Source organism: Spodoptera frugiperda, chromosome 30 (genome assembly GCF_023101765.2).
Source record: "Spodoptera frugiperda isolate SF20-4 chromosome 30, AGI-APGP_CSIRO_Sfru_2.0, whole genome shotgun sequence".
Lineage (NCBI taxonomy): Eukaryota > Metazoa > Arthropoda > Insecta > Lepidoptera > Noctuidae > Spodoptera > Spodoptera frugiperda.
This window is the reverse complement of record NC_064241.1, coordinates 9,555,419-9,571,390: the sequence shown is the minus strand read 5'-3', so window position 1 is coordinate 9,571,390 and position 15,972 is coordinate 9,555,419. Positions and strand designations below refer to the sequence as shown.

Below are 15,972 nucleotides of genomic sequence, written 5' to 3'. Positions count from 1 at the left end.
TTAAGTACCAAGAATTCAATTTTTCTACTAATTAGGAACGATTTTACAATGTTATTAGTTATTACATAGTTTTTGTTGTTCTATAAATAGTTATCCTCAATCAGACAGTTTTGAGTAAGTACTTAAAAGGAACAAGTTTAATTTAGCTTAGCGCAAAATTATAGTTACATACAAATTACAACAAATATTTTTGGTATAATCAATTGTAAGTTCTTATCGAGGTATTCGAAGGAAAATAACAATATAAATGACCTTTAAGCAGGTCATTCACATACAATTGCTCGTTAAATCTATTGGGCCGTGGCCAGATACGGTATACAGTTATAAGTAGGTGGTAACTGTTGTTTGGCGAATTATAACTTGACGTAGGTAAGTAGGTACCTAAATATGTGCGAAAACACCTTTTTAATCATAAATCGGCCGTTGAGCCCTGGGTACCGGCTATAAAGATTTGAGGACACCGTTATTTATGCTGACGTAGTAAGTAAACAAAAGTTTAACTGGCACTGCCATGTAGACACACATTTTTTTTCTTAATCAAAAGTGCCCTGCAAAATAAATGATAAGACTGAACCGTATCTGGCTCTGCTGTTAAACGTTGTTCTAAAAATACTTCATTTATCGTTTATTGTCGGTGGGTGCTGGACAGGAAGGCAGGGGCAAGTAGGCGGCGCGCAGTACGCAGGAGACAGTACACTCGGGAACAAGCCAGATGCTGCTGCCAAATGTCTGGAAAAAGCATAAAGTATTATTATTGTCCATTGGTATTGAATAGGTACCTTATAATTAAAAACTAGTAATTACGCGAATGGTTACGCGGGACATTAAAAAGTCTTTATAAATAAATCAGTTAATGAATAGTTTGCTAATTTGATGACTTTAATGTTATGCTAAATTCCTTTTAATGTGAATTGGAACTGCAATTCATTAATTTGAATTACAAGTAAATAAGTTTTATACAAGACTAGCTTTTGCCCGCGACTTCGTTCGCGTGGACTTCAGGTTCGTCCCGGCGCAAAAAATGTGTTTTTTTTACGACCTCACATTAAAAACCTCAAAAATTGTAGCCTATGTGTTATTCTGATGTATAAGCTATAGCCTATGTGTTATTCTGATGTATAAGCTATAGCCTATGTGTTATTCTGATGTATAAGCTATATTGTGGTAAAGTTTCATTCAAATCCATTCAGTAGTTTTTACGTGAAAGAGTAACAAACATCCATACATCCATACAAACTTTCGCCTTTATAATAGTAGTAGGATTGAAGCCGCGAGTCATGTTAAGTCATGTAGTAAATGGGTTGGTACCTACCTACTACTACCACAAAGCCTTAGATGAGCTTGCTACATGACTAATACATATCTACCTAGATGCTTCTCACAGAAGATGCTTTCAAATATAATTTTACCGGTTCATACAACAATCGGTACGGTTTTAGTCACAAGTTTTAACTGTATTTTCTTGTGTGGGTCATCAATGGTCATTGGGCTGATTCACAGCATTTAAGCAGTTTTAATTTTCGCAAGTACCTAGCTAGATAATATGTATGTCAGTTTTAAGTTAGCTAGGTACCTTCTTAAATACTTTTATTGACTTCTCCCGCCTTGGGTGAGGCGAGAGGGAGTGTCAGACTCTGACAAAAAACCACCCCGTTCCGTCTGCTTTGAGCCGGAGCCCCGGCAACCCGTTACGTCGTTCGGAGCTCCGAAACCTTCCTAAATACTTATCGAATAGTTATTACTAGGTGTCTTGATGGGTCGACACTTATGCTATTCCGAAAGAAAGAAACCTTGCTAAAGCGGAGTTTAACAGTTTTGACGAATTCCCACGTTCCATTTTAATAAAAAGAAAGTTGATGCAGTCGTGGGAATGCGTACAAATGGTAGGTAAGTGCTACCTATATTTAGTATCGATTGCCAATTGATAGACTGCAAGGCTATTTATAGTTTATCAAACTAACAGGGACCTAGTTTCACAGAACTATAAAAACGAACTAAGTAGGTAAGTACATTTACCTTGGAACGTAACGATTATAACAGCTACGGAGAAAAAAATATCTGCCTCGGTACCTAGTACTTATGTACGGGAACACGCAGTTAAAAAATAATTGCTCCTGTATCCTGCATTGATAGATTAATTAATCCAATAACCACAACTCCACATCAGTATTAGATTCTGGTTCAAGTCAGATTTCAATAGTCTAGTAGTTATCACAAAAGATTATATTGAACAGGGGACAGGGGCGTAGCCATTGCCGTATCTTCCGTAGGTATTACAATTACAAGGGGAAAACCAACGTGCGTAAGCAAAAAAGAAAAACTAGGTAAGTACCTAGGTACCCAATTTTTTAGACCTATTTTGAATAATTAGATAGAAAGGTAACTTACCTGTATTGTTGATCAAGTTGTGCTTTTTCAATTCTTTTGTCTTTAGCTCTTCGGTTTTGAAACCAAATCTTCACCTGTGTCTCGCTCAGTGACAATGCAGATGCTAGTTCACACCTGGAAAATATAGAATGTTGCACTAAGATGCCAAGATGCAAGGAAATTAAAAACAAGAAATCGAAGGTTATCTAGAAAAGAAATAGGTTTCTAAGTGCTGCTATGTGTTAATGGAATGTATACATATGTCAATAATGAAACCTGGATAATTAGGGACTACCTACGCGTCGGACTTATCCGCCGAGTGTTCCGCACACACGGATAAGTAGATGTGGTGTAGTAGGTACCCCGGTGCCAACAAATAGCTATAGAGGTCGTTGAAGTAGTTTTTCGGACTCTAAAAAGACTATAGGTAAACCTTTTTCTCAGAAACCTTCATATTGCGCGTCTTGTCTGGCCGAAAGAGCAAAAAAACTTTCATAAATCGCCATAATGTTACGAAAAAAGAAAATGTCTTTATTTTTTTATTGTAACGGCGTCAAATTATTTTCTCACAATTTGTGTGCCAGTTCATAATTAATACATTTTTGTGATTATTTTATTAATCAATAAATTATTTAGATACTTACCTAAAGAATTTATTTTTAGTGATATAAAACGAAAAAAATATTTATTTAGTTATTGTTCAATATCAAATACTCGTAACTGGCTCCAAAGGATTTTTATTTTACTCTATGAATTAAAAAAAAAACTTTTTACTCTTTAGTGGCATTTTATGCCTACATGCATGCAGACTTACATGCCTGCTTTATTCTTATAATGACCAAAAAGGTTTAATTAGGTTTGCACTACGCAGATAAAAATGTCAGACCATTACAACCGTGCGAACTGTCACGTTAGAAGAATGTGACCTAGAGTACAGTATGTTCTGTGAATGTCTCAAAAATCCCACACAACTGGTATAAGAGTATGACAATTCGCACGTTTGTAATGGCCCAACTATTGGTAGGTAGGTACCTACATGCCTACTAACTCCTAATAAATAATAAAAAATAAAAAATATTTAATAATTATCATGAATGTTTCTTTACCTTCTCGCTCGAGCAACGTATTCTCCCCTGGCATATTCCAGTTCCAGTCGAAGAGTCTGATGTGCAGAGAAGGTGGTGCGCTGTCGACGTGGCCGGCTCTCCTTGCGGCGTCTGCGAGCCACTGTGACAAACATAGAAGTTTATAATATTTCTGTGATAGCAAATAACAGGAAGGTACCAAAATTAATTGGAATCAAAGCGTCTAGTTACTATTTGATTAATCTGTAAAAACTATACAAAATCTTCACTTCTACAAAAAAGTAACGGCATGCCTTTTACCCCCGAATGGGTAGACAGAGGTGCAGTTGCACATTTACAGCACTTAATGCCACTATACAATGTAGCCACACCCACTTTTAACCATTTGTATCATAAGTCCTATGGGTGTGAGCCTATTGCTCTATATCTACTGGGCACCATTCCAGACTACTACAGAAAAAAATATCGAAAAACCGAAAAAAGCCCAGCATTACTTTGCCCGACCCGTGAATCAAACTCGAGACCCCTTGTCCGGTAATCGCAGTTGCAACCACTCGACCATCAAGGCAGTCTACAATTACCTAACTAAGTACCTACATCGAAACTGCCCATCTAGTCTTATCCTAAACCACTAAATCATAGTCTTCAAGATTCCCACGCAAGTACATACTAATACCTAAAAACACCCTCTACGTACACCCACAGAGCAAAGTCCCTATAAGGATTCCTTGCAATTCCTGTGCCGGTAACTTCGGTAAGTGTTTGTACCATGAGAAAACGCTTGTAAGAGCTCCGATTCCGCACCATATTGGCCCGGAAGTGTCTCCGGTAAATGTGAAACCCCGCGACACAGGGGTGAATCACGATTACTTAATCGTTTATTAATTTTGCTATACGATATTAGTTTAATAACCAGATACTGATATGGTAGGGGTTCCGTCTATGTTTTAATAAAAATAAGATAGATGTCATTTAGAAAGGTTAGGTATTCTTTGTCTAATTGGTCTATATTGACCCCGAACTGAACGTAGTGTTGCTGAGCCGCGATCATAGTCAAATCTTTTTCCGAGTTACATCTGTACTCGTCTTATTTAACTCCTTTATTTACTTGGTGGTTTATAAGATTAGTGGCAACCGCATCATAGGCAGGGTTGTGCCATGGAGTAAACAATTCTTTTCTGAAAAATAGTCTAATAAAGGTTAGTAAGATTCAGAAAACTACTCCTAACTTTGTTGATCAATTGCAAAACATCATGGTTAGCAAATAACAAGCCTTAGAAGGTTTTGAAGGTGCAGATGCAGCTACGCATGCAGCAGCGACGACGTCGTAAATTAGGTACCTAGCTAATAACATTTTAAAATACTCAAAATTGAATTAAAACACCAGAGATCTAAACAGTTGGTTTACGTGGATCTAAACAACCCACGGAGGTAAACAAAATAAAACAACTGAACTAAAAGGTTCACAATACCACGGAACCCTCTCGTTTGAACAGAGCGTATTACCGTCGGGATTGAAGCGCTGTTGGGTGAGAGACGACATATGGCTCGGATTGGTGTCTGTTACAATAATGTCCGGTCAATTAGTGATTGATTCACAAGACCACGCTCACTGCCTTCCGACTTCCGTGCTTAGCATGTGATTTGGAGTCGGTTACAAAGTAAAGTTACCTATAGTTATAGTCAAGTTGAAGCTTGACACTTTTTCTGCTGCACTCAGAGTCATTTAATGATTACTTATGTTTTCGGAACAAATCCGTTACTAAGAAGTTAACGTTAGTCTTTAGCTTTGGATGTGACTATTCGCCTCATTCATCAGTAATTTCCGTTATTCCGTACATAGTATCTGCTGTTTTTATTATTTGGTAATGATAATTTCGTTAAACAATCAGAAACAGGGGAGTTTATACTTAAAACTACCCACCTACTGAACGAGTGTGTAACCTAGGTACCCATCTTTCACAAGTATATTGGAATAACTTCATTGATCTCATTCGTATTTAGTGTAAAATTTATTCTTTTATATACCTATAGAATTATTAACGTTAGTGCTAGTGCTTAGTGTTTTATTCATCTCCAAACACTAAAAGACACTACATGTGCATTAACAATTGGCCTGTTCATTTTGAACTGAACAATAATTTCTGTTAGCGAAAATATCTACAATACCAACATTATTATTTGTGTAAAGAAGAAATAAAAGTTCGCATGTCCCGTCTCGTTAGGCGGGCCGGGGATGCGTGCCAGATTGTTCTCATTCTACTTGTTTCTATTGAACGTACGATTGTGTGAATCTTTATTGTAGTACCTGGCTGCCCACACAGGTGGAACCTAATGGGGATATCAAATACAGTTTTGTTGTATACTTTTATTGTTGAACATCATTAATTATCTTGCTGGTAGCTGAGTATCTCCTTAACTGTGTGTAGGTATAAGTGTAGGGTATAGAAAATAAAGAAAAATTAAGATACTTAGATAAGTACCTATTCAATACGTAGGTATAACGTAATTAATGAGACCCTTTATTTCACACATTACGCATTTTAATCACTGTTAGGTATGGCGGACTGCCTAGCGGGTTACCGGGGCTCCGGCTCGAAAAGTACCTAAGAGTCTGACACTTCCTCTCGCCTCGCCCAAGGCGAGAGAAGTCTTTGGATGATTTTCCCCCCTCAAAAAAGGTATGGTTTTAGGATGTTTCAAACTAACTGTGATCAGCATTTGTAACCAATTTTACCTAACTAAAATTTAAAAGCACACCAAAATCCACTGCACCTAACAAAGAGCCAAAATCCAATTGGAGTCAAACTAATGCACCTACATCGATTGAGAGATAATTAAACGAAAGCCATTACAATAATCCGCATCAAAATCAAGTGTACCTAAGCCATCGACAATCTAATAACAAGATTGGCTGAGTAAGATAGCGCGCGGAAAGGGTGTCCCTGTGAGCCGTCAGCTGTGCTTCTGCCATGAACATTGAGCACCGTATGTATGTAATTGGAACACAATAGAGGTATTATCTGACTGAGTGTTGTCACATTAAATCGTCATGCGCTTAATCGAGTCGAAAGTGAATGTTATTAGTGGTTTGAGGGGGATATCGGGATTTGTGTTAATTTTTTCGTTGTTCGGGATTAAGTTGATAATTTTATTATAATGTGCTTATTTGTAAGGTGGATTTTTAATGATTTAAAATAAGTAAACGAGATGACGGATCACCTGATGGTAAGCAATCGTTGCCGCCCATGGACACCCGAAACACCAGAGGCGACACAAGTGCGTTGCCAGGCTTTTGGGTGTTAAGAATTTAAGGGTTGTCGGGGATTGGGAAGATTGTGAAGGTTGGTAATTGGGTCTCTGATAACTTCACTTACACAACGCAAGCGTTGTTTCACGTCGGTTTTCTGTGATGCCGTGGAATCACTCCGGTCGAGTCGCCCCATTCACCGAAGCAGGGCTCTCCCACACTGCAAGGTTATGGCTGTTTTGATGAAAGTTGCACTTTGAAATGCTGATAATTTCAAGTCTACTGATTTCAGTTGCGACTTGCCACTGTTGAGCTGTTGGTCTGAGATTTGATCCTCGGCGAATTCAGAAATTTTATTGTGTCTTTGTAAGTCATTTTGCGCCTACTTATGGTATTGTACCTATTATTTCTAACGACTTCTATCTTTCTTTTCTTTTCAAAGAAGACGAATAGAAGACGTTGATAGCTAAGCTTGTCTATGTAGTTTTACCTACGTGTTCTAAGAGCAAACATAAACACTTCAATCCAAATAAAAAAAAAAAAAACAAAAGACTACGATATTGATCGTCATCTAAGTAAACTACAAAAATACCATTGTTGTGTCCGATTAAAAAAATGATTGTGTTTAATCAACAATGCTGACAATGGGGGCCGGCCGTGTTAGGGTTGCGCCCCTTAATATTCATTAAGCCAAGATCCCCTAATTACAACTTCATTCGACCATTCACTCGTGGCCATTTAGAGATGAAGAACCACACCTGACTTGTTCCCGTTTTGTTTTCGATGCCTTTCGCAGATATTGATATTAGGAAAAATACAAAAACTACGCTCGAATGCATTTCAATTGAGCACAATACTCGTAGATACAGAAAACTCGTAGAGAAATCGGTTTCTTATTTATGGCTACTGGCTGTTTCCCGGTGTTTTGCTTAGCTGTGGCTAGTGATGTGAAAAAGAAATATTCATCGGTGTTTTGTTGCAGAAATTACTCTCTTAATAGTGAAGTTTTCATTACGTACTTATTTTGCAGATTTGGTAGAAAAGTATCAAAGAAAATTGTTAATTTAATTAGCATTTTTCAATGTTTAATGCGCCCTTATATTAGACGTAACACTATTATACAGGTACTTATTATATAGGAATTGGAAAATAGCCTAGTCACCTTACCTATCGTAGTACAAAGCCATATTTATCCAACAAATCGACTGTTGAATTTGTACCACGCTGTTAGACACAGCCACACAGCTTAGCACTCTTCAATGAAACCGTGTAGATACGTACTTCGGTCAAATGTGATGTGAAACGAGTGTTATATAAATTGTATCGGAATATAAATCTAAATGTTACATTGTGCAGGATGATGGATGCACGTGCAAGCTCCCACGTTGTACGCTAAACATTTACACAATGAGATTCGAGTGTCCACGATTGATAAAAGATGTGGTCCGATTTTGAATGAGGGGTTTATACTTGTAGAATCGTATGTATGTGGTTATTGGGGCAGTAATTATTTTGCGTTGTGTTAATTTTGTAGTGAACTTACTGCTAAATATGTACTTATGTTTTTTGGTAATAAATTAATCTGGTTGGTATACTATGTACCTTGATTTTGATACGGTAGCCTTTTCGATGAAATTGGTCTTATCTTATTTACCAATTGTTTCTGTCCACTCAGGTAATTTTCTTCTGTATGGCTTGTTGAATCGAATTATGAGACTGGATATTTACTACACCTAAGAATATAAGGATTTTGAATGTGAGAGACAATAAAATTCACAATGGAGACAGAAATGTAGATAGAACCAGCCAACCAGCCAGCTCTACCCACTGTAATCATTCGTCATAACAAAAAACAAAACCGATTAAATATAATTCAACACGAATTCAGTATTCAGAGCACCAATTTACTTGAAACAATGCGTACCTAAATAAACAAATGAATTATTACATTTGTATAATCAGTTTCATGGACTGTTATTTCGCAATAGTTATTAGAGTTGAACAATGGATTTTATAGCGTAGCGGAACAGTGCCGACAATTTTAACGAGAGAATGAGTCCGAATGGGTGCCGGCACGCCTCTATTGGGAGCCAGCGAGACGTGGTGTGGTAATCGCATCACCGCAGAGTGCCGACAAGCGGGCCTTCACTCCCTCCCCCTAGCCTCCACATGACTCTTCACCAACGCTTTTCCAACGACGTGACAAACCATTATGATTCTATTTTCATGGCAATAAGAGTCCCTACAGAGAAAGGTTTTCATAGATACTAATAAGCTTACAAGAAAATTATAACAGCTATTGTTGCGGACGCGAATGGAGATTTCATTGTAGGTACAAATAACGTCATTGTGAAAATGTTTTGTATTTTTGATGAATGTTTAAAACCTAAGTATTTTGTGGCTTGCGCTACTTTGGTAACTATATGTATAGTTTGTTATTAGGTTCATTCGCATCGTTCTAAATTAAACATAAAGGAAAAACTAATCACCTATTTAAGTTGTTAATGAGTAAGAGAATCAGGTTGTAGCTACGGGTATTTTGGGTTTGTAGTCTAGTCAGAAGTTAGTGAGTTAGTAGGTAAGTAGAAGAGATTAGTTTCTGCTCAAAAAAGTTATCTTCTTTGAAGATTTTTTATGTAAAATCACTCAGCAAATATGTGTTAAATAAAATTATTAAGTAAGTACCTTAGCAGTCTCTATTTACTTGAGAAATTCTTATTGAAAAATGTTTCACAGGGACTGTCGTCCAAGGCGATAAGAATACAGAGGGAACTTTGAAAAAATATTTCCATTGAATCCATAAAGAGATGTCCGGCAAAGAGTTGTGTGAAAGGATTAGGGAAGGAGGTTCTACAGCGCAAAAGGCTTATCTATGGACACCCTCCATTATATTCAAATATTTTTCTAGTGATATTTTATTTTTACGAGTAAGCTTGAACGCAAAAAAGATATCTTTGATCTCTGCGTCTTTGAGTGAAGATTATGAACACATTTTGCGCTGTTTATTTTTATTATTGTTTGCTTGAGAGAGCTTTTAAATTAGCTAAGAAAATAATATCTGTAATCTGTGTTAATGAACGGAAGAACCTTATACATTATTTGCATCTTTTATCTATAGATTTTCCAGCGTTTCCAGTAACATGGAATAAAGTATTCGTTACCATTCCAATCATTCTTTGATAACTAAGTAGCTCCGTTATGACATGTCTTTTTTTCTTTAATAAATATTCTTTAATAAGCATTCACTTCTGTGTTGTGGGTACGTGACACCCAGATATGAAACAACAATTTTTGGATCGCATAAAGGGTTGTTCCGTGCGAAAATCAAACACCCGACACGTTGCACGGCAGCCAGTTACAATCAACACCGCCGCGCAGTCGAGTTTTAACAATTGCAGTAAGTAGAGAGATACTCAGACACTGCATTAATTTAAGAAATCATATAATTTGTCGCGAAGCCTTGTCGTTTGCTTTACATAATATATTTAAGTATACATTCTTCTTTTTTTACATTCTTCTTGGTATACGTATATGATATGATATGACCACTAATTAGCTCAATAAGTGATTTTTCTTTTAATGTCCGTTTGAAGGTTCTCTAAAGACATAGTCTCGCGCAATAAGCGAGATACACATTCATGTTATGTAGCATTTAGTACGTATTATGTAATAAAAAATCCACTATTCCCCATTAATCCCGAATTCGAGAAATAGCTACGTAAATATACGCCCACTTTATTTTTATACGGTTCTTAACGCAGTTATTTTAACGACTAAAGAACAAAATATGAAGTAACTCAATCGTGTGGTTTGTTCAAGAAATACAATTATATAGTTTCGAGCTACCAAGAATCACAAGTAAATAACATTTATTTTATATTAATTAGTTACGTGTGCGGTGGACTAAGCGACGGCGACATACCAACCGACGCAATGTATGTTTTTCAAATAATTTAGTAAATCGCATGATAATTATTTTACATATTAGCAACAGTAGTAGATCAAAATTAAATGAAGTAATAAATAGGTCAACAATTTAAATAAGCAAGATTTTTCCTTTTTCGTAGCTACTCTCGTAGTAATTGCGTAGCTAGTCGTAGCAATTGCTACGAAATGCTAATAATATCCTTAACTGTAATAAATAGTTATGTAGTTGTCTAATTATCCGCCTACGTTAACTGCAGGCGGACCTTTGGGGCCGAGGATGCATAGAGAGGGACGCTAGGTGCACATCCAGCGACCTCAGGAAAGATGGTAGCACAGTGGTCACGTGCTGCCGTGCAATTTGCACAGCAAGGCTTATGGGAGACGCACGTCACCCTAGAGATGTGCTATAACAAGCGTTGTATCTTAAGGGCTCCGGAGTAGGTCTAATTAGAGTACTTGGTGCCCCTTATCGGTACTGAAGGTGGCCACCGGGGTGGTTTTAGTGAGGTACAAATCCCACATTCCCTAGTCTTTCTCCCCAAAAAGCTCGACGCCTTTTGAAGATTTTTCCGAAGTCCTATTGTATTACAGTATTAGTCTAGCCGGTATACATATATACACACTGACGTCATTATTCCTCCGTTGGTTATCATTATCAGCTGGGATACGTCCACTGCTGAACAAAGGCCTACCTCTAAAAGGATTGGTCAAAATCCACAGACTTGGTAAGTGAGTCGAAGATCACAGTTAGGTTGCTATAAGTTAAGGGATGTTGTAGCTCATTCCTCGGTGACTGGCAGTAGTTTTTGGACATGACCGGGTGATTATTACACGGTGATTCACCACAGAGTCACCCATTTCAGGGCTCAAATACGTACAGTATTACGCTATCTTTATCACGGATTATCAAGTGCAGTTCTCTATTGCACTTTTACTTCTTATTACTTGTTATTTAATAACTGCATCAACAACGTTACGTACACACAGGCTACGAAAGGCATTGCTTGTAGGACTTTTATACTATTTTCGTAGCATCTTTGATCTGTAAAGGTCTGTAGCACCTGCTACAGATAGCTACAAAATGCATAGCGTGTAGCATTTTCGTAGCAACTTCTCCAGTTAATGACAAAAAGCGTTACTTGTAGTATTTGTTTATCACCTATGCTAGAAATAGTTACGAATCCGCATTATTTATGTAATTTTCAAATATCGGAAAACGCATTACTTTTAGTTTTTTCGTAGTAACTGCTACACAACGCTACGAACACGCATTACCTTCTTGAGACATTGTTGTGGCAACTGATCTGTTATTGTGATTGTATAGTAAGTGTATCAGAGTAGTTGAGAGGCCTGGAGACCTGTAACACAGGTATTCCTAGTACAGGCTCCAGTCTCCACAACACCATCAATATTGTTATTTAATTTGTACTATTTTTCATTGTGGTGGAGAAAAATAAACGCTATTTGTATTGTATTGTATTGTACAGATGGCAAATGCTACAAGTATTGTGTAAGTTGTCCTAACTTACACAGTACTTGTAGCATTTGCGAGTAACTGTTACTGATTGCTACGACTATTTACAACCACGTTATACCATACGGGAAAACCGATGACTGAATTAAATTTAAACCACATATTTGTAATCATCTTAGCTGACAATATACGAAAAAGCTAATTAACTCATTACAAATACGACATTATAACAGCCGCGCCGTATGTTCGTAACATTCCTAGACAACTTACAACATTACAGCTCTTCTGTGGTCAAGAAACATGAAGGTGATCCCACAGAATTTAATACTTGATTAATTTCATTATTTATTTTGTTTAATATTTATTTTTTAGTTTTTCGGTTTTCGTTGTATTATGCCACTTGTAGTTTCATTTAAATCATATGAGTGATCTTCATGCTGTATACGCTAGTAAGGTGAGGTATGTGTATGTTAAATTAAAATAATTAGCAGGTGAAATTTTAATTGTATCAAATAAAATAATTATCAGATTTTGACTTAGGTACACCAAAGTAAAAGTTTTATTGTAATATTCTAAACACTGGTGGTTATTATGGTCAGCGTTTGCGTTTGTTGTTTGAACTAATGGATTAAAATAAATAAATGTAGGTTGGTACGTGGTTGGTACAATATTTTTACCGCCTGATTCACCACCTTCATATAAGTGCCCGATAAACTTATGTGACAGATAGTGCATACAAATTACATTCTTAATTCAAAGTTATCTGATACATAGTGGCTATCCAGACATTGTGAAACAAGTCCTTAATCTCATGTTAATTTTAATATAAAATGCACTTTCTCTAGTAGGTACTTAAAAACAATTAATCACCAGGATTCAACTTTTGTTTACTTTTAATTTACTTAATGATTTTACTTTTACGACTTTACTCCACGATTCAACTTTACTTTACTTTACTCAGTATAAACTTGACAAACGTTTTAGGTAAAGTGACCGGTGATGTTCGTTACCTCACAGTCACCTTTAGAAAAAAGAGTAGAGTAGGTATAGATGTGAAAAAGGATTAACAAACTTTTAATTACTTTATGCGAACAAAAATAAATTAAGTAAGAATTGTAGGTATATTTTATACACAGGCTCCGTGAAAGATCTACCTAATATTTGTTGCGTAGGTACATATTACAATAACTTACGGAAAGCAGCAAGACCAGCTCCGAAAGCCAGTTGTTGGTGCGGCAGCAGCATGGGGCGCGGACACAGCGGCAGCGGCGGCGGCGGCGGCCACAGCTGCGGCTCCCGGGCCTGCAGCTCCACCGACCCCTCACTCTCGCCTATCTCCACGTCCGAAGACGAGTCGCTCTCGAACCCTGGCACGGTATCCACCACACTCGGTCGCTTAGGCTCCTCAAGATGACCATAGATCCTAGCAAAGAACTTCCGCGGTGAGGAAGGTCGCGGTGTTTGTAACGTTTCCGCGGTTTTCGCGTCCGTCTGACCATTGTCCTCAACTTCCTCGCTCATCCCGATAATTAATGGACACACGTGTGATCTGATTACGGGATAGTGATCAATTGACAGCGTCAGGTGCATAACATCCCCGAGGAGAGCCCCGCCTCCTGTTCGCTCCCTTTTCATCCCGCGCGGGAACAATGAGGGGAACGGGTGAGACCAATGAGCGCCCTCCATTTTTACAAACCCGACCCCCTAGGCGGGACTATAACTTAGTTAAAGTTAACAGCGTTCTAAGTTGGGTAAAGAAATAAGTTGATGTTAGTGTTTATTTGTATAAGTTTTTTAAATATTGTTGCTGTTCGTAAGTATGTATTTTTATTTAGTCAATGTCTTATTCTATCCATTAAGTCAATGACAGTAATTTCCCTACTTTCTTTTTCCTTTAAAAACAAACCTTGCCCCCACACTAAGATTTTCTTCTGTATCGTGGCGTGGGTGCGTTTACAAACATACAATTGCGGAAATCGAATCCAATACACGTTGCGCTGCAACTAGCTGTCCAACAACCGTACCAACCGTGCAATTGAACTTAAAACATTGTTAGAACCCGAAACTATGCCACCAGTACCTACACCAGTACTATAAGTGGATCGTAAAGACGTGTTCTGTGCGAAAATCGCTGTGACTGATTACGCAACACCCAGTTTCCATATTCACTGCGCCAACAGTGCAGTTTTCCTCCACCTCTGAAGGAGTAATAAGTAAGCGTTATATTATTATTATTTTATTTTGTATAAAAAAGGCTGATCAATAGCCAATGTCGCGTGGGTGGTACGTTAAATTATGTATTATTTATCAGAGTCAATATACCATAACTTTATCGATAATACGATTGCGTACTCTTTGCAATGTAACCTCTCGATGTTGATTTATATATAAAAAAAAGAAAAATGTCATAAATGGTTGCGAACGATAAAAAATTCGAGCTCATCCATTTTAATGTTTAAATATTTAGTGAATAGCAGTATAATGCAACGCAATGCCGCAGTTTTAACCATTTTGTGCATATTTTTATGTCTTACTTTCAACTACACGTTTCCACTGCACAGAGAAGGGAGCAATGTGTTCATAGATGTTTACGGTAACCGTAAGTATCTTCTTAGTATTTTGTGTAAAATCCTTTTAACGCCACAAGTAAGCACATCAAATGTACCTACCTAATATCTTCTTTATACCACTTACCTCCGTTGTTAGTCCGATGTAGGTATTACATAAGAACTGTATTGTTGTAGATATCTGCTACACGAGGCAACATTCTAAGAGTGCTTTTCCACCAGATATATGCTTTGTAGCTATGCCAAGATGTAATAGCTAAGCTGTGAAACTACGTTTCTACCGATATTAAGCTATATACATTTGTGCGAGGAAGATCCGCAGTCCGAACGCAGCAACGTAGCATAGCATATCTCTGGTGGAAATCACCCTAAGCCTCATGCTATAACTACGAATTTTCACAAATATCTACCTACATAATTGTTATCTGTTTTTGTAGACTCCAAAATTTGCACAAGAAATGACCACCACGACAATATTCTGGACAGAACAAAAAAGATGAGCAACAAACTAGACAATGCATTCAAAAGATTTAAAGACTCCACACAAGACTTTTCAAGAAACATTCAAGCACGCTTGACCAACGTGAGAAACGCCTTAAGTGAAGAAGATCTCCGACAGTACGAACAACTTGTGATAATGAAGAAATACCCCTACCTAGACCTTAAAGAAATAGAGTTCAAATTCAATAGTCCGCCTGAGAAAACAGCTAGACAAAGCGTCAAGTATGATGCCGGAAGAAACTACGTCGGTGATCCCAGTTTCTGTGAACCTTTAGATGAATCACCAAGTGTAGAAATAATAAACAGGGGTCTCACTGGATTTGCAATACCAGCCAAAATAGTAAAGAGTACTAAATTATTGGAGAATAAATTAAAACTTAACAACGTGAAGGCCGTTGAAGACGATACAAATAATCATAATGTAAAATTAGCGGTGTCAGCAAATTCTGGAACACATTCCGAGACAAAGGAAAATCTTCACGATGATACAGTATTTTATGAAACATAAAATTATAAAAAGGAACAAACAATTAGCTTAGGTACTAATTAGGTATTGTGCTTATTATTTTGTTTTCTAATATCTCTTGTTTTATTTTTTGAACATTAAATTAAACCACATACTCCCATGCACAGTGGCTGAGCAACCGACTGGTACGCAACATGTTGCGAGTTTGATTTTTATGCAAGATTTTTAGGCTTTATTTGCAAGGTCAATGCAAATCTTAAACTTTTTAGAACATTATTGTTGACAAAGAAAAGAAAAGAGGCTTTTGCCCTGCAGTGGGACGACCATGGCTGCAA

The 15,972-nt window shown here is 37.3% G+C and overlaps 2 protein-coding genes across 2 annotated transcripts; one reads left to right on the top strand and one right to left on the bottom strand.

Annotated features, from left to right (window-relative positions):
- Positions 1-40: 40 nt before the first annotated feature.
- On the bottom strand, positions 41-13,843 carry LOC118269928 (homeobox protein rough). Its single transcript, XM_035585316.2, has 4 exons — positions 13,297-13,843; positions 3,474-3,594; positions 2,389-2,502; positions 41-729 (listed from the first exon to the last, which is right to left on the bottom strand). The coding sequence occupies exons 1-4, from the start codon at positions 13,787-13,789 to the stop codon at positions 615-617; spliced, it is 843 nt and encodes a 280-aa protein (XP_035441209.2). The 5' UTR covers positions 13,790-13,843; the 3' UTR covers positions 41-614.
- Positions 13,844-14,456: 613 nt separating this feature from the next.
- LOC118269898 (uncharacterized) lies at positions 14,457-15,752 on the top strand. Its single transcript, XM_035585264.2, has 2 exons — positions 14,457-14,702; positions 15,108-15,752. The coding sequence occupies exons 1-2, from the start codon at positions 14,555-14,557 to the stop codon at positions 15,677-15,679; spliced, it is 720 nt and encodes a 239-aa protein (XP_035441157.2). The 5' UTR covers positions 14,457-14,554; the 3' UTR covers positions 15,680-15,752.
- Positions 15,753-15,972: the final 220 nt, after the last annotated feature.